This window comes from Podarcis erhardii (assembly GCF_964252035.2).
Source record: "Podarcis erhardii genome assembly, chromosome: 10".
Classification (NCBI taxonomy): domain Eukaryota; kingdom Metazoa; phylum Chordata; class Lepidosauria; order Squamata; family Lacertidae; genus Podarcis; species Podarcis erhardii.
Window position 1 is genome coordinate 20,877,197 of NC_138500.1, and position 21,048 is coordinate 20,898,244.

At 43.3% G+C, this 21,048-nt stretch overlaps 2 protein-coding genes across 9 annotated transcripts in view; one reads left to right on the plus strand and one right to left on the minus strand.

Moving 5' to 3' along the window:
* DNM1L (dynamin 1 like) overlaps window positions 1-9,056 on the plus strand; it is a 40,847-nt gene extending 31,791 nt beyond the window's left edge. For 2 of the 4 annotated variants that reach the window (XM_081878899.1, XM_081878900.1), the window contains 6 exons: window positions 883-939; window positions 1,198-1,275; window positions 3,346-3,513; window positions 4,697-4,806; window positions 7,011-7,170; window positions 7,875-9,056. In XM_081878899.1, the coding sequence (XP_081735025.1) occupies window positions 883-939; window positions 1,198-1,275; window positions 3,346-3,513; window positions 4,697-4,806; window positions 7,011-7,170; window positions 7,875-7,931 (630 nt within the window). In that variant the 3' untranslated portion in view covers window positions 7,932-9,056. The remainder of the gene's footprint in view (window positions 1-882; window positions 940-1,197; window positions 1,276-3,345; window positions 3,514-4,696; window positions 4,807-7,010; window positions 7,171-7,874) is intronic. The other 2 variants (XM_081878901.1, XM_081878902.1) reach the window with 1 other exon arrangement.
* Window positions 6,083-21,048, minus strand: YARS2 (tyrosyl-tRNA synthetase 2). 5 transcript variants are annotated; one of them, XM_081878955.1, is made up of 7 exons: window positions 20,242-21,048; window positions 15,539-15,706; window positions 13,995-14,150; window positions 13,612-13,782; window positions 12,799-13,207; window positions 10,235-10,369; window positions 6,087-6,108 (listed from the first exon to the last, which is right to left on the minus strand). In XM_081878955.1, the coding sequence occupies exons 1-5, from the start codon at window positions 21,036-21,038 to the stop codon at window positions 13,027-13,029; spliced, it is 1,473 nt and encodes a 490-aa protein (XP_081735081.1). In that variant the 5' UTR covers window positions 21,039-21,048; the 3' UTR covers window positions 6,087-6,108; window positions 10,235-10,369; window positions 12,799-13,026. The 5 variants fall into 5 exon arrangements, with proteins under 5 accessions (XP_081735083.1, XP_081735081.1, XP_081735080.1 ...); XM_081878954.1 differs by lacking the exon at window positions 6,087-6,108 and adding an exon at window positions 8,335-8,923; XM_081878957.1 differs by lacking the exon at window positions 10,235-10,369 and having other exon boundaries at window positions 6,083-6,108.

Below are 21,048 nucleotides of genomic sequence, written 5' to 3' on the forward strand. Positions count from 1 at the left end.
ATTATGAAACCTGCCACCTCTCCAAATGTTTCAATTTCCTTCAGTATCTCAGCTGCCGTCTCCAGCGGATCTTCTATCATCAAGACTAAGTCGTCAGCAAAGGCTTTGACTTTATATTGATTTTGGCCTACTGACACCCCCTTTATACTTTCTTTTTTCCTTATTGAGTCCAATAACACCTCCAGGACCAGAATGAATAGTAGTGGTGACAATGGGCATCCCTGTCTGGTACCCTTAGAAATCTTTATTTCTTCTGTTATTACATTATTCACTATCAGCTTCGCTTTTTGCTCCGTATATATTGCTTTAATTCCATTGAAGAAGTGACTTCCCATTTCTCTTTGTTCAATATTTTTCAACATGAAATCCCATGCGACATTGTCGAATGCTTTTTCAGCGTCCACGAACATCAGCATTGCTTGTTTCTCGTTTCTTGCAGAAACCCCCGGAACCGGAAAGGGTTACTTCAGGGTTTTGCCGCTCACGCATGCACAGACGCACAAAATGACGCCATGTGCATGTGCAGAAGCGGCGAATCGCAATCTGCGTGTGCGCCGCTGCGGGTTGCGTTCTTTTCATGTTGCGAACGGATCCTGTTCGCAACCAGAAGTACCACTGTAGATTGCTTGCGTCTCATTTGGAAGTTTGCTGATAGGAGTTATTCTTAGGGAACATTACCCGGTAGCTTTTTCTGCCCCCTCTTTGTATATATTCTCTCCAGTGTCTGCCAGTGTCATTACGTGAGTGTAAATGAGGGGAGATTCTGCTCAACCACTCTGCTAAGAATTCCAAATAGCTGTGTCTGGAAAGAGAAGACACCCCAGCTTTCCTTTTTATGTGGCATGAGCATATTGAATGTTTTTTATGCTTTTTCTTTCAAAGGAGCAAAGGCGGAACAGGTTAGCCAGAGAGATGCCTTCTGCTGGGTCACGAGACAAGGTGAGTTGTTTGGCTTGATATACTTCATGGAATTTGGAAGTGGTGCTTAAGATCAAGTCAGTCATAATGTTACCACAGTAATTAACAAAGAGCTCCATTTATTCATGGGAGTCTGGAGTTGTTGGGCGGTTCTGTTCCAAAAATTCAAGTGCATGCAGTCTTCTGAAATTTCAGCCACCAAGAGGGATCAAGGAGGCTCAGTTAAAATAATCAGACAAGCAATGCTGATGTCATTTTCTGCCCTTCTTGCTTCTTTAGTCCACTAAGCCTCCTGGTGTTTTGGCACCACCCACCCAGGAGCCCTCTACTGCTGGTTCTGCCGAGGTTGATGGCAAGGTCTGTCTTTGTTTCTTCCTCTAAGCACTGCATGCTGAAATCATTTTGTGGTGTACTCTGGTAGTGGTTGGACATGATTCTCATAAGCATAAGTATTTTTGTCCAGATTTTGCCTGTCCCAGATCATGTGTTGCCAGCTGACAAAGTTGGCTAGTTAATTTAATTACGTTAAGGTAGTAGGTTTCAAGTTATATCTTGGGGAGCCTTGGAGCTTTCTTTCCATTACTGCTCTGTCCCTGTTGTGGGCAGCTTCAGGAGGCTGTTGGGTGTGTGTTCTTAGGGCATTGTTCTTCCGTGTTGGATCACCAGGTTGTTGGACCACACTCCCATCCATCAGAGCCAGGGGTCAGGAATGAAGGGAGTTTGTAGCCCTGCCACACCTGGAGATGCAAGGTTGAATAGCACTGTCCTGGGCAAAGCTCTGATTTTGCAGCTGTAAGCTGCATCTGTGACAATCAAAAGTTCTGCTTGAGCTGACTCTTGTGCCCTAAGATACCTATTCCCAAATCTCTTGCAACACCCACTTTAACCTTAAATATTTGAGCTGCCAGTCTTTTCTATGAAGCTTGAAAATGTGATGATTTAAAAAGTCTGGTGCATATCAGGATACAAGATTGCACATTTACCAGCCTGCCTGCCACAGCTCCTTCACCCTGAGCGTGTCCAGCTGAAATGCTGCAAGTAGGGGATTGATAAATTAGGAAAATTGATGTGCAGAAATAATCCATATTCCAAACCAAATCATTTAACATCATTCATATTTTGGGCATTAAGCCATTGTACCAGTGAAGACCATATATGTATCAAAGGTCTCAGAGGAGTCTGCATGTGCAAGAGATTGGGGATAGGCCTTTGGACACATTCCCATCCCATAAACAAAATTTTAACCTTCACGTGTTCACATAAATGACTGAAGAGGGCTTAGAACAAAACTGGGATGCTCTGAGTTTTGCCATTTTTTCTGTTCAGTGGGAAAAGCCCACTTAATGAGGATGAGAGATTTTATTTTCTTAGTTGGGCTGGGGAACCTGCGGCTCTTCAGATGTTGGAGATGGTGGGAGCTGTAGTCCAACAACATTTGGAGGGCCAAAGGTTAGCTATCCTGGTTCAAAGCCATTCAACCTACCTAGGCTCACCAAAGGAGCAGATAAGAGTTCACATAATCTAGTAGCCTTCCCCCAGTCGGAGAACATGATAGCGTAAGTTTCTCTTGCCTCTGACAGAAACATTGGTCCAGATCAGACAATTGTTCCCATAGCTAAATATAACTGTGTGCCTTAATACAGTGAAGCTGGCACTCAAGGAAAGCTGAAAGAGGGGCTCTCAGCCTCAACACTCTTTCTGCACTTCATGGTTTATGATCCAGGAGTGATAATTCAAACTGAACCTCTTAAATTATTGGGGCATATCAAAACACCAAATGACCATTTTTTAAAACATCCGCCCATCTCTTTGATGCTTCCTCTCATTCTTATGTGCTCTGATGTAAACTCAGTCTTGATTATAATCAGTTGCTACAGCCTATCATCTTTCTCATGTACTTAATAAAGTTTGCCTGTAGTTCTCTTGCTGAATACCTAGGTATGTTTGCATGTCAACCTGAGTGATGAAACAGAACCAATGGAGAACAAATCCCCTCTCAGCTATGAAGCTCACTGGGTAGCTTGTCACTGTTTTTATTTATTTAGGCAGTTTATAAACTTCCCTGTCGTCCAGCATGTTGTGGCTTCCAAGGCTGCTACATCCAAACTAAAATATTGAACACGTTAAAACTCCATTAAACAGTAAATATCATGGAACTGCAGTCGTAATATCAATAAAATCCATCAGAAGCATAAAAACAAACACTAATGCCAGTTGAAAGCCATGCTGGAATGCCTGGGCAAGTTGGAAAGTCTTTCGGCTTTTTGGAGCCAGCAAAGTTGGTGGCATTTTGGCTTTTCTGGAGATGGCTTTCTGTGTGTATTTAGGACACTATGAATCACTAATAATCAAGCATTTGGAACGCAGGACATTTTCCTTGCAAACAACTGATTGGAATTTGGGTATTGTATATTTTCTTTGTATTAGACATCCTCTGCTGTGGGAGATGGAGCTCAGGAAGCCGGAACAGGCAACTGGAGAGGCATGCTGAAAACCTCCAGAGCTGAGGAAATACTAGCTGAGGAAAAATCAAAACCAGTAACGGTCCTACCTGCTAGCCCTCAAAGAGGCCATGCTGTAAACTTGCTGGATGTGGTGAGTTTCTCAGCATAGGAACAAAATTTGCAAGCTGGTACAAGAAGAGCAGGGTGTGCCCCTCACAGAATTTAGGAGTGGGCAGGATTTGGTCCTTCTGAGTTATGTTCTCCACCTGTTTTTAAACATGGCTGTCAGCCAAAAGTATATTGTAGCTAGTAGCCAGGATAGAGGAATTCTTTTGGGGGGGGGGAATACAAATTTAGTGATCACCATGAATTCTAAAAGGTACTTTTGGTTTGTGCGAACAAGTACTTAATTTATATCAGCTGCATATTTTACATGCTAACTCTGTACCAAATTATGCACCACTATATTTATACTTTCAGTTGGACTATCATGTGCAAATTAGCAAAATGGACAGGATGGTTCAGATTTCGTGCAGTAGGAGAGGAATACAGCATTATAAACCCACTCTTTATCTAAAAGGGCTCTCAGAGTGGCTTATAAATGACAGTACAATAATTCAACTAATAGTTTAATAGCAAAATGCTACCGGCTTGTGCATTCTGTACCATCCTGCCACTGTGATTTTTGTAGCAGATTGCACAGACTGTCATTTTAGCAGAGGTTGAAATGGTAGATGGAGAGAGGTGAGACATGGGTTATTTTTAAACAAGGATATGCACTGTTTATACAGGAAATATATGTAATATGGAGTAGCTTGAGTTTTCCTAGGCTGTTTGTGGCTTTGTTAGTGATGATGTCGTCATGTCCATAAGCTTTACTCGATAATATTCAGGGCTGGAAACATGCTCTTAAAAACACAAAGAATAAAAAGCTCAATTTTGAGGAGCTGTGTTCTTAGACCTGGCATATTTCTCAAGAACAATGTCCATTCACTCCAGCAAAGAACAGCATGTCATCTTTTTTTAAGGCCTATGATCTATTGTGACTTGTTCACAAGTGACAGCAATGATGCCACCATTTCCCCCAAGAGTCAGGTATGTTGTGTCACCTACAAGGTTTTAATCTGTAAAGCCTCATATTAACAATTTGTTTTTTTAAAAAAATTCTCTTGACACTTGCCAGCATTGTTATGTCACCAGACGGAAGCCACCTCTAAAATCCAGGTGTATTTGCCACCTTCTTATAGTTCACTCTGAACCTGACTGTCCTATTTGAAGTCCAGTGGAACTGCAGGCTCATGAAATATTTTTAACTCTGCTTTTTCCTGCATCAGCCTGTTCCTGTTGCACGCAAGCTTTCAGCCCGAGAGCAACGAGACTGCGAGGTGATTGAACGCCTTATCAAATCCTACTTCCTGATTGTGAGGAAGAACATACAAGACAGGTTTGCGATCTTACTTTTTCAGGATTTGACCCTCTCATTGCTTTATTATTAATTTATTATTAATTCCGATAGTATTTTTTACTGTTCAAAATATAAATACAGTTGAGCAGCTCTATGTAGTTTCTTTCCTGCACTTCAGTTCTAACTGACCGTTTCACAAAAATAACCATGAAGTTTTAGTGTTTTGGTGCTTTAGCACGGAAACAAATGCAGTGGTGCCCCGCAAGACGAATGCCTCGCTAAACGAAAAACCCGCAAGACGAAAGGGTTTTCCGATTTTTTAGCGGCTTCGCAAGACGAATTTCCCTATGGGCTTGCTTCGCAAGACGAAAGCCCATAGGGAAATCTCCGGGGACAGCGGGGAACCCTCCTCCCACCGCAAGCCCCGGGAACAGGAGAAGCTGCGCGCCTTCCCCTCTGTTCCCGGACCTGTCCTGAAGGCTTGCGGTGGGAGGTCCGGGAACAGAGGAGAAGGCGCACAGCTTCTCCTCTCTTCCCGGGGCTTGCGGTGGGAGGAGGGTTTTTCCTCCCCACCGCCAACATTCAGAACAGCATTCTGAATGTTGGCAGTGGGGAGGAAAGCCCTCCTCCCGTCGCAAGCCTTCAGGACAGGTCCGGGAACAGAGGGGAAGGCACGCAGCGCTTCTCCTCTGTTCCCGGACCTGTCTTGAAGACTTGCGGTGGGAGGAAGGTTTTCCTCCCCACCGCCAGCCTTCAGAAGGCTGTTCTGAAGGCTGACGGTGGGAAGAAAAGCCCTTCTCCCCCGCCAGCCTTCAGAAGAGTTCCCCGCAGGGCTCTCCAAGCTGCGGATAGCAGCCTGCTGCCCCTATCTGCAGCTTGGAGAGCCCTGCGGGGAAGTCCTGCAGGGCTCCCCAAGCTGCGAATGTCTGCCCCGCGCCCCTGAAGCAGAGCGCCCCTCGCGCCGGGCAGCAGGCTGCTATCCGCAGCCTAGGCAGCCCTACAGGAACTCTTCTGAAGGCTGGCGGCGGGAGAAGGGCTTTTCTTCCCACCGCCAGCCTTCAGAAGGCTGTTCTGAAGGCTGGCGGTGGGGAGAAAAGTCCTCCCCCCCCCCCGCCAGCCTTCAGAAGAGGTCCGGGGACAGACTGTCCCCGGACCTGGTCTGAAGGCGGTCTCCCTAAGAACGCATTAATTGATTTTCAATGCATTCCTATGGGAAACCGTGCTTCGCAAGACGAAAAACTCGCAAGAAGAAAAAACTTGTGGAACGAATTAATTTCGTCTTGCGAGGCACCACTGTGTTGCCATATTGTGAGTTATCTTCAGGGTTGTTGTTTCTAAATTCTGTAAATACAAAATACACGTATCAGACAACCAATTTATTACCAAATGATACTCAGTCTAAAACCATCTGTTATATAAATACCAATGTTAGTCTATCTCAAGAGTAGATCCACTGAAATTAATGACTGTAAGTAACAAGTTCACTCATTTAAGTGAGTCTTCTCAGAGTAGTCCGAGGTGGCATCAGTAGCATGGAATGCCATATACCAGCTTTGGCTGGTGCCCTAGCTACACACCTATCTGGACAGGGGTAGTCTAACTTCTGTTACCTACACTCATAACTTGTAGGCTAGATTGCTGCAATGTGTTATACATTGGGCTGCCTCTGAAGATGGTTTGGGCACTTCAGCTGTTGCAGAATTCAGCAGCCAGCTTGCTCACTGGGAAAAAACACAATTTGAGCATATAGCACTCACCCTAACCCAACTGTATTGGCTGCCACTTGGTTTCTGGGCCCTATTCAAACAGCTGGTTTTGACTACATGTCTCAGGACCACAATACAAGGACTGACTCTTTCCATATGAACTAACCTGGACCTTGCAACCATCACTTGAGGTCATTCTTCATATCCCCCCTCCATGAGAGGTCTGAAGGGTGGCAATATGAGAATGGGCCTTTTCTGTGGTGGCTCCCTGCTTGTGGAATGTTCTCCCTAGGCAACTCATTACATATTTTTAGGTGCCAGACAAAAATAATTCCTCTTCAACCAGGCCTTTGATGGTTAAATAGTCTATGGTCTTTTAAGTGTTCGGGGGAAGGTTATTAATCATTGTTATGTATTTTGTGTTTTTATGTTGTAATCTGCCCTGTGATCTTTGGGTGAAGGGTGGTATATAAATTTAAGAAAGAACCCTTAGCTCCGTGGGTTATGTGCTTGATCTATTTGCTTGCTTGCTTGCAGTGTGCCAAAAGCAGTGATGCATTTTCTGGTTAACCACGTGAAAGACTCTCTTCAGAGTGAGCTAGTAGGACAGCTGTACAAAGCCTTATTGCTGGATGACCTTTTGACTGAATCAGAGGACATGGCTCAGCGCAGGAAGGAGGCAGCTGATATGTTACAGGTACTGCAGTCCCTTTTCTGTAACAAGCCAAGTTAGTTTTGTTATGTACACTAGTATAGTTTAGTTATTTTCATACTCTGCCACCATGAGCCTCACAATTGTGTCTTACATGGGGGGTTTGGTTCTAAGGGTTCTGCATATATGCAAAAACACATACACTCAAACCCTTGGAACCGCTTCTGCACAAGCTCCGGGATGCTCTAATGGGGCCACCTGAATTCCTCTGAGATCTTGTGGGAGCATCCCAGGCATGTAGAGGCAAGAACGTGGTACAAAAAGAGCTTTGAAGCTCTCTGCCTTGCTTGGGAAGCAAGGCCCTTTCCGCATGCAGGCTTTGCCTTCAACTGTGTAGGATTGAAATTGTGCAAGTTAAATGTGCACAAGATGCAGTTGTACTGTACCCAAAATTTAAGATCTAGTTAGTGCACTCTTTGGCTGAGGGCATGAGAATTTCTGCCATTCATTTTCCAGATAGGACTGTATGCAAAGTTCATTGGCTATAGAATCTTGCAGCATGTGAGGTCTTGCATCTTGCATCAGTCAGTGCGTTGTTGGCCTCACCCCTTGTGCTACCGTATTCAGCCACCACTTAATTATTGCCCAATGATTGTTTTTATTGTATTACTTTTGTTGTATATTTTTGTGGTTGTCTCTGGCTGTGACTTGACAAGTATAAATCTCAGCAATTTCTGTTCTTGTCCTAGGCCTTGCAGCGAGCCAGTCATATTATTGGTGAGATTCGAGAGACACACCTTTGGTGAAGGGCTTCTCCAGCTGGATGAAGAAACGGATGACTTGAAAATTGCTAGGCATTATATATACTTATGAACTTCTATGTTTACTGCAGTATGTATAAATCTGCTCACATAACGACAATTCAGTTTGGCTTTCTACGGACAGAAAAGTATGCTGTACTTGCAAAACAAGTCTCATATAATCAACGTATTTTCTTTACTAGTTTCCTGGTGCAAAGACCAAGGTCTGTTCTCCTGTGAGGAATTGGACTGGACTGAACTTAAGGAAAGAACCATGTAAAAATTCCAGTGCCTGGCTTGTTAAATGAGTTGCCTGTGGATAGGATGAACAGTTTAGTATTGTGATGTAGCCTTTTAAGCTGGTTTTGCAGTATAGGTTTTTCAACCATGAAGAAAGGACACCATGATATTTTCTTTAAGATGAATTTAATTGCATGCACTCTAAAGTCTCAAACAGATAAACAGCACAGTAGAAATACTGCCTTATAACTGTGTAATGTATACCCTCATGTTTTAGAACCTTAAAAGAAATATCTGGCTAACTTCCAAAATGCATTGGCTATTTTTGTCCTCTAGCTAGATAAATCTGGAGTAAGTGGAGATTCTGCTAAGAAGCGTTATCAACAAAGAAGTAATCAGAATTTGAAGAATCCTAATGTCTGGGACCAAAACCCATGGACCATCCACTTACAGAGTTCCAGACTTAACAAAACAGCAATATTAAAAGGTATTGTGGCAGATCAGGTTTCTCCTAAATCATTGTGAAAAGTAAGGAAACTTTAGAAAATACTGATGTAAAAGCAGCTGGCCTTTAGATTAATTCAATGGTCCCAACACATTACTGTTTTTGAGCTACTTTCATCTTAGGTATTGGTGTGGTAACTTGCTTGATTGTCTGCCATAGTCACCAAAATCAACAGTAATGACACTTTAGTTCCTGAAGATTTTATAAGTTTATGTTTAACGCACAGTACACCTGCTCACACCCAACATTTTTCCTGCATGGAAGGAAAATATGTGTTACGTTGGAAGAACTATGTTTTTAGATTGCTGTGAGGTGCATATCCTAAGTAGATATTGCCTTCCTCAACATGTGTACTTGTGGAAAAAAAAATAAACCCTTGGCCTTCACACATTGTGTACAGGATTTTATCCGCTCAGTCCTTACACAACAGGCTGAAAAGAGTAAACTGAGCTTATACTTGAGACAAAAGGTATTGGACATTAAATGGGAATGTTCAGTAGCAGTTTGAAAACATGCTGTTTTTCTCGTCTTCCCCTTACAGTATAGTGAAACATAATTGTGATGGTGCCTTTAAGGGTGCGGGCACTTGGAACCCTCCTCAAAAATCCTACATACAGCAAGCATATTGAAAATAAAATCATGCTTTAAGATCACTTCTGATGCTTTGGCAAATCTGTGGCATGATGGTACTTAACTCAGCCTTCTGAGAGGGGTATGTTAACCTCCTACTAAATTCAGTGAACCTGCACCTAGTGCCCGCTAATGTGGAATCACCTCATTCCCTCTATTTCTGTTCTTCAGGCAATGCTGTCACTTAAGTAACCAAAATGGCACCGCCCCATATCCAAGTGGGCAGTATGGGAGAACCCCTATCTTTGCAGAAATACAAAAAAGTAAGACTAACTAGAGGGAAACCCAGTCCAGTGTGGGGTAAGGATGCCCAGTACCCATGAAGTGCTGTTGACTGGTGGGGGTCATGCCAGGTAGAAGGAAGAATGGACTAAAGTAATTTAGGGCAGGAAACAAGAACACTCTACTGATGGGGCTATACATCTAGACTGACATGATTATGTTTCATTAAAGAATTAACCGGTAAAGGTGAAAACTTCCAGAAGTCATGGGTTTTTTGTTTTTTTTTAAAAAAATCCTGTAATGGTAAGTATCAGGCATGGGGACCTTTGGTCCACTAGATGTTACTAGCTACAACATTCACCATCCCTGGCTGTGCTTACTAGGACCAATGGGTGTTGTAGTTCAGCAACATCTGGTATAAATTAACAAGGTTGCTGACCTCCAATGGTTAAAGGCCTTTAGAGGATGTTTGACTGATAAATTTGTCAAAAGATAAAAAAAAAGATAACTAAGAATTAATTCTGAGTAGATGTCAAATTACTATGCGTTCTAATTTAGCCTGTCTCATCCACTGTTTTAAAAGGTATTGATTTTGCCAGACACATTAAGACATGGCCTGGTGAAACCAATGAGCACTGTCCCATGGAAGTGGGATTCAACATATATCCTTGCTTGCTGGATATCAGAGGTACAGTAATGTGAAAATAGTTACCATGTATGGTGAACCACAGCCTAGGCTCCCTTATGTGACCCTCATAATTCTTTCCCAAGCCACACTGGCCTTGCACCCTGAACATTTTTGCATAGCTGGAATGGGTCCTTGAAGTCTGATACGGCTCTTGGTTGCCTGGATGGAGGATAGAGGGGACATATGTAGAAATTACTGTAAAAAACTAATTTGCCCCATTTGCTGTATTCATCACTGGCATATGGACATCAGGATACAGTTTTCAGCCAGTAAAAGGTTCCTCACATTAATATATTGCTTATTTATTTATTACTTATAACCTCACTGCCCCTCATCAGATTTCAGGGTGGTACAGAGGTGGGGAATTAAGTCTTAGGGTGGAAACTTAACCTTTTCAGCCTCAATATTGTTTCAATTTATGACACTTCTGTAATAACCATGGATTTTGAAGCACATGCCAATGTTCAACAAGTTGCTGAGTATATAGATCATCTGTGGATTACTACCCCTTGAAAGAATTCCTAAAGGCAATCTTGCCCTAAAAAATAATAAACTACACAAGGAGCGGGGAACTGCCAGCCCACCAGGCACACAAACACTTTCTACTGACTCCAACAATGTTTGTCAAAACTACTGCAGAGTGATGTTCTTGATGGAAGCTTAACCCACATTCTCCAATATCACACGTTCCTTCAGCGGTATTTTTTTGGGGGGTGCAGGACCGTATTATATGTTTGCAAGGGTCACCTTAGCCACGTGTGGCATGCAGCTCCCAGAGAGACAAGAGAAAATGCAGCTTTGGGGACCAAAAAGTTCCCCAGCCCTGCTCCATCTGAATTGTAATCGCTAAGGTTTTAAAGGGCAAACCAGTCTTCACTAGAAAATCTCTTCATACTGCCATGAAGTTTTTGAATAGACTATTTCAATCTCACATAGTTTCAAGTAATATCAGCAGCTGTGAATATATTTAAAATAGCAGTTACTAATGCCACTGCTGTACTAGCACTTTCAGTATTGCTTGCACAGGATTGAACAAACCACGTTTCTACAAGGTTAGCATGCTATGTACTATATTATGCACTTTGAGTCATCGGGGTGTGGGTGTGCCTGCATTTAGAGTGATTTTCATCCTGACTTTTAGGCTTCTGTATCTAAGGCAATGGAACTACACAGCTGTACGTATTTTAAAAAATCACTGTCTAGTCCAACTCAGAATTGAAAATGCATAAGCTAACTGAAAGAACATTTACCTATGCCGACTGAAGGGTAGATTATCCAGCATCAGTACCAAATGTATGTAGTTACTTTTGTAAATAAAGCTGATTGTGTAGAAACGACAGTTTTACATCAATAAACCACATTTTAAAGTATGGTCAGTTTTTAACTTCACTTGCTGAGACAGTTGCTAATGGGTAGGGGGTAAACCTAGGTCACTATGTCAAGTTACCGTATTTTTCGCTCTATAAGACGCACCAGACCACAAGACGCACCTAGTTTTTGGAGGAGGAAAACAAGAAAAAAAAAATCTGAATCTCAGAAACCAGAACAAGAAGAGGGATCGCTGTGCCATGAAAGCAGCAATCCCTCTTGCTGTTCTAGCTTCTGGGATAGCTGCGCAGCCTGCATTCGCTCCATAAGACGCACACACATTTCCCCTTACTTTTTAGGAGGGAAAAAGGGAGTCTTATAGAGCAAAAAATACGGTATATAGCTACAATAATTTTCAGAAGGTGTGAGGTTTGCCAGCGGACTCATTTGTACGAGTAGGTGTTATTTAAAGGTGTAAAATTCAACCCAAATTTTTGAGATAGGGAGCTTCTACCTACTATGGCAGACTGGACAAAACCACTATTGGATCAGAGGCCCAACTGTTCACAGGGTATACATACTGTAACCCTGAGGCAGTAGACCTACATTAACTATAATTTGCTTAAAACATAAGGAACTACCTGTTAGCAGGGAATCGTAGAACTGCAGAGTTGGAAGGAACTGTGAGGGTCATCTAGTCCAATCTGCATATTGTAAGAACAGCTTTTAGATCTGCTGGCCATCTGTACTATCCACAGAAATATAAATTACACCCCGAGTTACAAATCCCACACTCCATTACCTGCTACATGAGAGCATAATCTCCATATACATTCATCGTAGAGCAACCTCAAGGCATCGACCCCAGCCCATGTTTTGCTCAAAAACAGCTTGATTACAAAGCAGAAAGTTCAACTGAGTAATGAAACAAGCACTATATTGTTTAGGATAAAAAATGGATTCTTATATCTTATTAAAACCTAATTGCTGTTGGTATTACAGTGCCATACACTTCTGTCCTCCAGCTTCCAGAACATAAAATAGTTGATAACTTTTTAAAACTTGGTTTTAAAAAGTTAAAACCCATTATAAACAATTAAAATTAGGTTATCTGTGGACTCAGGAGCCAGCTGCCTGGCTTGTCACTACTTCAAACGGGTTCTTATGTCACATTTACTACCATTCACATCCTCAACACACTAACAATGCAAGTAATAATAACTTTCAGGATTAATTTAGTTACCTTTATTGTAGACAAACGTTTTATAACCAATACTTACGATAACATATTTCAACAGTTGCATTCTTTGGATAGACTCTGCATTGTACCATAGAGTTCCTCCTCGTTTCATGATTTAAGTACGAATTAAGATGCCATCCAATTTCTAGACAATACCGAGTCTCACACAGTGAGAAAAAGCAATTCACACCACAGTTTCTGTGAGTTGTTTGGTGTGTGTTCTCAGTCCATGAAGTAAAATGCACTCATAACGTACTTGAAAAGAACCTCAGCATTTTTGTTCTTCGTGTGACAACTGAAGCCATTTCACAACATAGTAATTTCTTTTTCCAATTCTAAGGAGTGACAAGCCATTATTGAGGATATGTTGTCCAAGAACAAGAACAGCATCGGGATCAGTTACTTTAATGTGGTTTATAGAAACTCCACCACTTGTTATGTCACGATACCTTGAAAAAAGAAATTGTACAGTCAATGACACGGCTAGACCACCTTACAATAGTTTAAAGTTATAATGACCCATCATTGATGACAAATTAGGCTAGAAACTCACTCAGCCACAGACATACAGGCAATAGCAGACAGCATACTGTGACGGGAGAGAGGAAGAGGAGGTGGCAGCAGAAGTACCGTATTGGATCTTCCATCAGGCATGTACTACCACCCTCTCTGGTCATGGTACCCAGTGGCAATTTGGCCAGAGGGAGGTCAGGTAAGAGATGCAGCCTCACCAGGAAGCCTGTCTCACACAATGAGGCTGCCTACTAAGTAGAAACACAGATAAGCTTGAAGCTTGTTTCTAGACTAAGCAGCTACAGAATTAATGCCGCAGAATATGTAAATATTAACTTACCCCCTTGGTCCATCTACAATAGCATTCGCTTTCCGACACAAATCAAGTACTGTTGTCCCAGGTTCAAGCATCAACTCAACATATGGTGCTTCCCTGAAGAGTTCTTGAAGCTCTTGGTCGGACATAGTCTCTAGTGCTGCTATATCACTGTAATAAAGGGCCCTTGTGCACCTGGTTTTTTTTAAAAATAAATAAATAAAAAGAGTACTCATCAATATTTACATTATGACCAAGACTTGCAGAAGTAGCTTTTATCAATGTTGGCAACTTAGAAGACTCCTCTGTAAATTCTGCATCTTTGCAAAGCTGAAATTTCCTGTCTGCATTTTCATTAACATTTTGGTCCAAAAATCAACATATTAACAGCCTAAGACTCCTTTTACCTCTTAGCAGATTCCAGACCTGCTTTGCCATGAACAAGCTTAGTTACTTCAGCAGCAAGCCGTTTCTGGGGCCCCCACTTCTCAGGCTCTTTAGCATGCATTTCCATAATGTGTTGGATTTCCGGAATTGGGAGGAAAGTGAAAAGCTTCAGATACCTTAAAGGGAAAATAGCCAACATCATCATTTATTGTTTATATGCCCCCCCCCCCATCTGACTGGGTTACCCCAGCCACTCTGGGTGGCGTCTAACAAAACACGATACAACATTGAACATTAAAATTTTCCCTACACAAAACTGCCTTCAGAATCGCATTCTGCTTCTGTAACAGATTGCAGATCTACACTAATTTCAGTCCCTCAATCCATGCTTTAGATTCCGGAAATTTTTAAAATTTTAAAGTAGTGGCATAATCTTGTTAATGACCAAGTAAAAACAAAAATGCATTTTTATGCTTGCTTTTTTAAAACTGAAAATACTGAATCTAAGTCTTCTGAACAACATACAGAGGGGTGTCTGTGTCAGTCTAGTTTTTGCAAAACCAAAGTCTTGTGGTATTTTAAAGAGTAACTTTGTATTGTTTTTACAGTAACAATATGTGCTTAGGATATGACAAGACTATTTCTTGCACCAGTACAACAGCACAAGCCCTCTGCACAGTAAAATCAGAGGCGGTCAAAGATGTAGCAGAACCTCAGAGTATTTTGAGACTTAATAAAAATGTTAAAGAACACCATTTGCAGGTTTTATAATACAATTCACAGTGTTCAAAACTCCCATTGTTCTAGGCACCTTTTGCGACAGGGAATTTCATTACTACGAGCAGTTTCTGAGCTCTGGGAACAGTGCTGTGTCTAAGATTTTGGATTAAAACTGCAGAGTGGAAGGAAAGGGTGGCCTTTTTCTGCCTCCCCAACTACTCTCTGAAGACTGGAGAAGAGATCCTCTTAATAATGTTAGGGGGGGTGGGCAGGGGAAGGACTAGACCATGTGAAAAATGAACACAATATTTTAGCTGCAGTTCATTCATTTTCAGTTTGTATTCTTGTTATAAAAAAGCATGCCTAGACATTCCATTATTGCGCCCATAACCTAGGTGTAAGGTGCCATTTAGCTCCTAGCTTTCATATCTCAGTTTCTAACACTAATGGAAAGCAGATAATGCATTACTGTTTATGCAAGGTTAGTAACATTTTTTTTGCCAACAAACCTCTAAAACCTTGGACACATTCTGAGTGCTGCATTAGTTATTTTTAGCTTGGGCTAGATTGGAGCCTTTTGCATATATATCCTAAATTTTAATTTATGCCCCACCTCTTGCCAAAGGAACTCAATATGGCATACATAGCTTTTACCCCCATTTGAGTCATGACAATCCTGGAAGATAGATTAGGTGAGTGTGTGACTGGCCTAAGATGATTTGGTGTGGCTTTGAGCCTGAGTTTTCCCATTTTTCATCTGACGCTAACCACTACCACACACTAGCAAAGCAGTCATTTTGTTCTAGAACAGTAATTCACATAGATTGATAAGAAATGTACTTGCCTTTTAACAGCGCTATCTGGCTGTCTGACAAAGTACTGATATAACTCAAAGGGAGAGGTCCTATTTCTGTGTAGCCAAACTGCATTACCAGCAGATTTCCCCAACTTATCTCCAGTGGTACTTGTAACAAGAGGCACCGTTATTCCAAATACATCTTCGCCTGTCACCCTAATAGGAAACAAATTACAATACTTAAGTTATGTTACTTGTCAACAGAACATGGTACACATTTAATTTCAAGACCTACAAACATTTCTACAACAGAAGGCAACCCTATTGCCTTCAGCTACCTGTCAAAAATCTTTTGATCTGCTTACACAATGAACTCTCCTCTCCCATCAGCCACTTGCCTCTTTATGCCCAGTTCTTTTAGAGCTCTTGACAGCCCAGAGCCCCAATATGTCATGTGCATACTCTTGAAGGAACTAGTAATGGCACAAGTATTACTCAGACCTAAGTTATATATTTTGATTGACTAGTTCATTTAATACCCTAGGCCTTGAATGTTAGACTCCCTCCAAGAAATACTTTAAACAAGCACTGGCCGTAAAAAGCTGATACTAAAGGGAAAATTAAATAAATTACCGTATTTTTTGCACCATAACACTCACTTTTTTCCTCCTAGAAAGTAAGGGGAAATGTCTGTGCGTGTTATGGAGGGAATGCCTACGGGTGACATGCCTACGGATTTTCCTCCTCTAAAAACTACGTGCATGTTATGGTCGGGTGCATGTTATAGAGCGAAAAATACGGTAGAATGGACAGTCTACTGCATAATGATATCAAGCAACCACCTGGTGACTTTTCAAGATAATCAACCTTATTCTTTTTTTGATGGATGATGGAAGCTAAGCGATGCTGGTACCGTCCTCCAGACTGAGGCCATGTGCTGTTAATATGTCCACGATATACATGCAGAAATTCTCCCCTTTTTAATAACGTTGTTGGATCTGTTGGCTTCTCCATAGCAATTACACATAAGTTTGACAGGCTGTTGTTCTTATATTTAAAGTGTTTAGCAACAGGTTACTCCACTTGTGTGTGTGTGTCAAAACTGCCAATTCATGATTTTCAAAATGTGTGTGTAGGTCAGTTGCAGTTTTACCTGTGCAATGGATATGACATCCCGTTTTCTGCATTCAATGATATAAATTGCCATATTTTTCGCTCTATAAGACGCACTAGACCACAAGACGCACCTAGTTTTTGGAGAAGGAAAACAAGAAAAAAAATATTCTGAATCTCAGAAGCCAGAACAGCAAGAGGGATCGCTGCGCAGTGAAAGCAGCAATCCCTCTTGCTGTTCTGGCTTCTGGGATAGCTGTGCAGACTGCATTCGCTCCATAACACACACACACACACACACACACACACACACACACACACACATCCCCTTACTTTTTAGGAGGGAAAAAGTGAGTCTTATAGAGCAAAAAATACGGTATATTGCATGACCTTCAGCAGATGTCCTTCTTTATGTACTATGTTCTACCCATCCTGGTATGTTTGTCTTTCTACGGCACTCACCCACACCCCTCCCAGCTAAGGATAACACCAAGCATCTAATAAAAAAGGCTGAAGCTCAGTGGTGGAACATCAGCTTTACATGCATAAGGTCCCAGGTCCAATTCCAGCACCTCCAGGCAGGGCTGAGACTGTGCCATCTGAAACCCTGGCGAACCACTGCCAGTCAGTGCAGACAGTACTGAGCTAGATGGACCAATGGTCTGACTCTATATAAGACAACTTCCTATGTCTGCAGGTTTCTATGAAGTGCACTCTAGTCCACAAAATTTCACACCTTCATTAATGTTTTTTTGTGTGTGTGCTGAAACAGATCAACATAGCAACAGCTTCCTTTGCAATATAAGCTTGCAAAAGTAGTTGCATTCTTGCAAAAGAAGTTACATCCTTACAGCCTTACAATGATGCTTTCATTTCCAGGGTGCCAAGTCACTCCAGCCGTGCCGTTTGTAAATACAGTCATACCTCCGCATACGTAAACCAGGATACGTAAGCGGCAAACCCATAAGTATATTTCTGGCTTTTTGCTGCGTGCACATGTGCAGAAGTGCTCTACTGCCGCGCGTGCGTGTATAGAAGCGGTCCCTCCGGTTGCAGAAACCTCGGGATCTGACCGGTGCTCCAGAACGGATCCTGTCCACAACTGGAGGTACCACTGTATAAGCTTATACCATCACTGATAAAACCCAATAGAAGGACCACTCAACTCTTATGGAAACTGCTTCAATAGTAAGGATATGATTAACCCGCCATCTGCTCTAACTATGCTACTGCATGGGCAGGCTTCAAGTTGGATGGGATGTGTACCAAGTTTGATGCCTGTAGGGCTAGGAAGATGCTGGTTTGGGTGGGGGGGGGGAGTATGCTGTTGCTACCAGCACTGTGTTACAAATTTTCTGTATGTATTCAGGAGTGATGTTGAAATGCAATGGAGTAATTAGAGCAATTTTGTATCCTATAGCATCAGCTCTGATTAGCTACACAGGAGGCTAGCCTCATCTTAATTGCTCCTCACTTCTACCTGCCTCTTACCGCACAGTACATTGTCAATTTTTGAGATTTCCTCTAAGCTTAACTACATGTATACGGAAAGCCTCTTGCCAGAAGCTGTATCACACCTGCATTCTGCACACTGGTATCCTATAATCAGAATAATACTTATCTGCACTGAATATGGGAATAGTGTGTGACTCAAGGACTCTTAGCAGCCCACAGAAACGCTGTTTACCTTCCCAACAAAGCGGTACCTATTTATCTACTTGCACTTTGACGTGCTTTCGAACTGCTAGGTTGGCAGGAGCTGAGACCAAACAACGGGAGCTCACCCTGCTGTGGGGATTCGAACCGCCGACCTTCTGATTGGCAAGTTCTAGGTTCTGTGGTTTAACCCACAGTGTCACCTGCGTCCCTCTAGGGAAAGGTAGATAGTATTTATTAGACTTGCTAGCCACTTATTGTGCATAGGTCTCCAAACAGCTCACAACAAAAAATGAATAAATAAGAGGAATATAAAAATATGAATCTACTTTATAATGTTAGACCACTGGTCCATTCATCTATTCTGATTAGAAGCAGGTTTTAAAGTCTCATGTAACTTTTTCAAGTACAGTTACCCAATAGCTTTCTAACTAGAAGTAGAGGGAACCAATGATGGGACCTTCTGTGAGTAGGGCGTGTGCTGTACCTGCTGAGCAAGAGATGTCACCATGGGAACATAACATAATAGTGCACTGTTTCTCATATTTATTCATTTTAAAGGTAGAAATGCCTTAAGTGTTATTCAAAAACCAATTATCAACATATCTAGTGCTAGTGATGGAGCAGCAGCCTACTGTATGCTGAAGTGCCAAACATACCTATACCAGGGCAGGGTGGGAGTTTACAGTGGGCCCACAACTTTTATGGATTCCATCTCAGCTATACAGCCAGCCAGCTGCAACTGCACAAATTAAATGCATGCAAGGCAGAGAGCTTAAGAACTTTTGGGCATGAAAAGAGCTTTTAAGCTCTCTGTCTCACTTACTGGGCTCTGGGAGACTCTTGCATGGGCTCTGAAGGCCATCACCCTGGTTCCAAGAGATCTCACACTGACTCTGGAAGATAAAATTGCCCATTGAGGGACAGTTCTGGGGGTTGTTTTGACTCTATGCAATTTCAGCTTTACATGCTACCCCCCCCCGCGAAAAAATCCAACGTAACCCCCACGTAAGACACAATCCTTCTTCCTGCTGTATAGTAACTTTAGGCAATACTGCTTGTTTCTTCTCCTGACCACATATCAAATACCAGAAAACAAAACCCAGTCTCTGGATTCAAGTTGTACATATTACATATTACACAGAAATCATATTACAATTATTATGCTTCTGTCTATGTAATTGCTCCAGAGACCTTGGATGGACAGTTTATAAATATAATTAATAAATATCAAAAACTACTCTGAGGAGCTTGTTATTTCAAAGGAGTACACTAGAGTTTTCCATCCCCTCAAATTTCCAATTCTTTAATTTGAAAAATGGTAAGAAATACTTCCAAAAAATGCCTCTCATATTTCTCTATCTAAGTGAACTGTTTTATTGACTCAGTGTATGAACATTTTTGTAAAATAACGATTACACATGAAAAAATGAATCCACTCTCAACAGGGGCTCCCAACTGTTTCTCTCAAGTGTCCCTCAGCAGCGGCTGTTCCATTAGGCTGCTGCAGTAGGTGAGGTGGAAGGCAAAGTCAAGGTGAGGTGGAAGGCAAAGTCAATTCCTTCAAGTTTAGCTTAAGAGTAGCTCCAAGACCCAGGCCCATTTCATCAGTTCTGCTAAAAGACCAGCTCAATCAGGATCCTCTTGCCCCTGAACTTCCCACAGGGATCTCATTGGCCACTATTGAGAACAGGATGCCAGACAAGAGGGGGCTTGCTGGCCTGATCCAGCAGGCTCTTCTTAGGTTCTTAACTGCTCTAATTTCAGCTGGCCATTATGTGCACAACTATTTGACTGTTGAGAACGGACCCCTGACTTTGTCCGCTTGCTTTCCCTCTGCCCCATGCCTTTTCGCACCTGTCGCTACCGATTACGTATATAAGCTACTACTCCGCAACCACCTCTCTCCCATCCAGCTACCCCAGCGTGGGGTGAGCGCACTCCAAATGCAGGCCTCCCCCCCCCCACCCCTTATCTCGTACTTGGAGACGAGGTCGTGCCCGGACATGATGTTGCCCATCTGGTCCGCTCCTCCCAGCTGGATGCGGCAGCCGTGGTGTCGGTGCAGGTGCAGGAAGTCGTAGGCCTGCAGCGCCGGGTACAGGAACTCGGCCAGCCCCATGCCGCCGGGGCTGCTCAGGCGGGCCTTGCAGCTCTGCCTGCTCAGCATCGTCCCCATGCGCAGGTGGCCCCCCACGGTGCACAGGAACCCCACCACGGACTCGCGCTCCAGCCAGCTGGCGTTGTCCAGCACGGCGGCGCGGCCCAGGCGAGTCGCTTCCCCGCTCCAGAAGAGCTCGCGGTGGTTGTCGAAGAGCCTCTGGAGCCCCCGGCGGAGGGAGGCCGCGTTCTCCCGCGCGCGCTCCTCCGGGAGGACGTCGCGCTCCTCCGCGCGGCCGCTGGGGTCTCCCAGGCGCGCCGTGGCTCCGCCCACCAAGGCCACCACGTCGTGGCCCGCGCGCTGGAAGTGCAGCAGGCCCAGCACCGCCAGCAGGTGCCCGACGTGCAGCGAGTCGGCCGTGGGGTCGAAGCCGCAGTAGGCCGTGACGGGGAGGCGGCCCGCCTCCAACAACCCGGGGAGCTGCTCCTCGGCGGCCTGGGGAGGGAAAATCTCCTGGAACAGGCCCCGCTCGAGCTGAGCCGCTAAGATACCCTTGGCCGGAGCCCGCGGCCGCTGGTCGTGGGACTGCCGCCGTCCGCCAGGCGCCTGGAGCCGGGGCGAAGCGGCCCTCAGGCCGAAAAGCCAACGGCGGCCGGCTCGTAGCGCGGGCGCCGCCATCTTAGCTAAC

Excerpts from the sequence above, each read along its gene's own strand:
- YARS2 (XM_081878957.1), bottom strand. The coding sequence starts at position 21,038 with ATGGCGGCGCCCGCGCTACGAGCCGGCCGCCGTTGGCTTTTCGGCCTG. Across the intron at positions 13,783-13,994 it reads GGTCTGGAATCTGCTAAGAG|GTGCACAAGGGCCCTTTATT; the intron begins GTAAAAGGAGTC and ends AAAAAAAACCAG. Across the intron at positions 13,208-13,611 it reads ATTGTAGATGGACCAAGGGG|GTATCGTGACATAACAAGTG; the intron begins GTAAGTTAATAT and ends TCTTTTTTCAAG.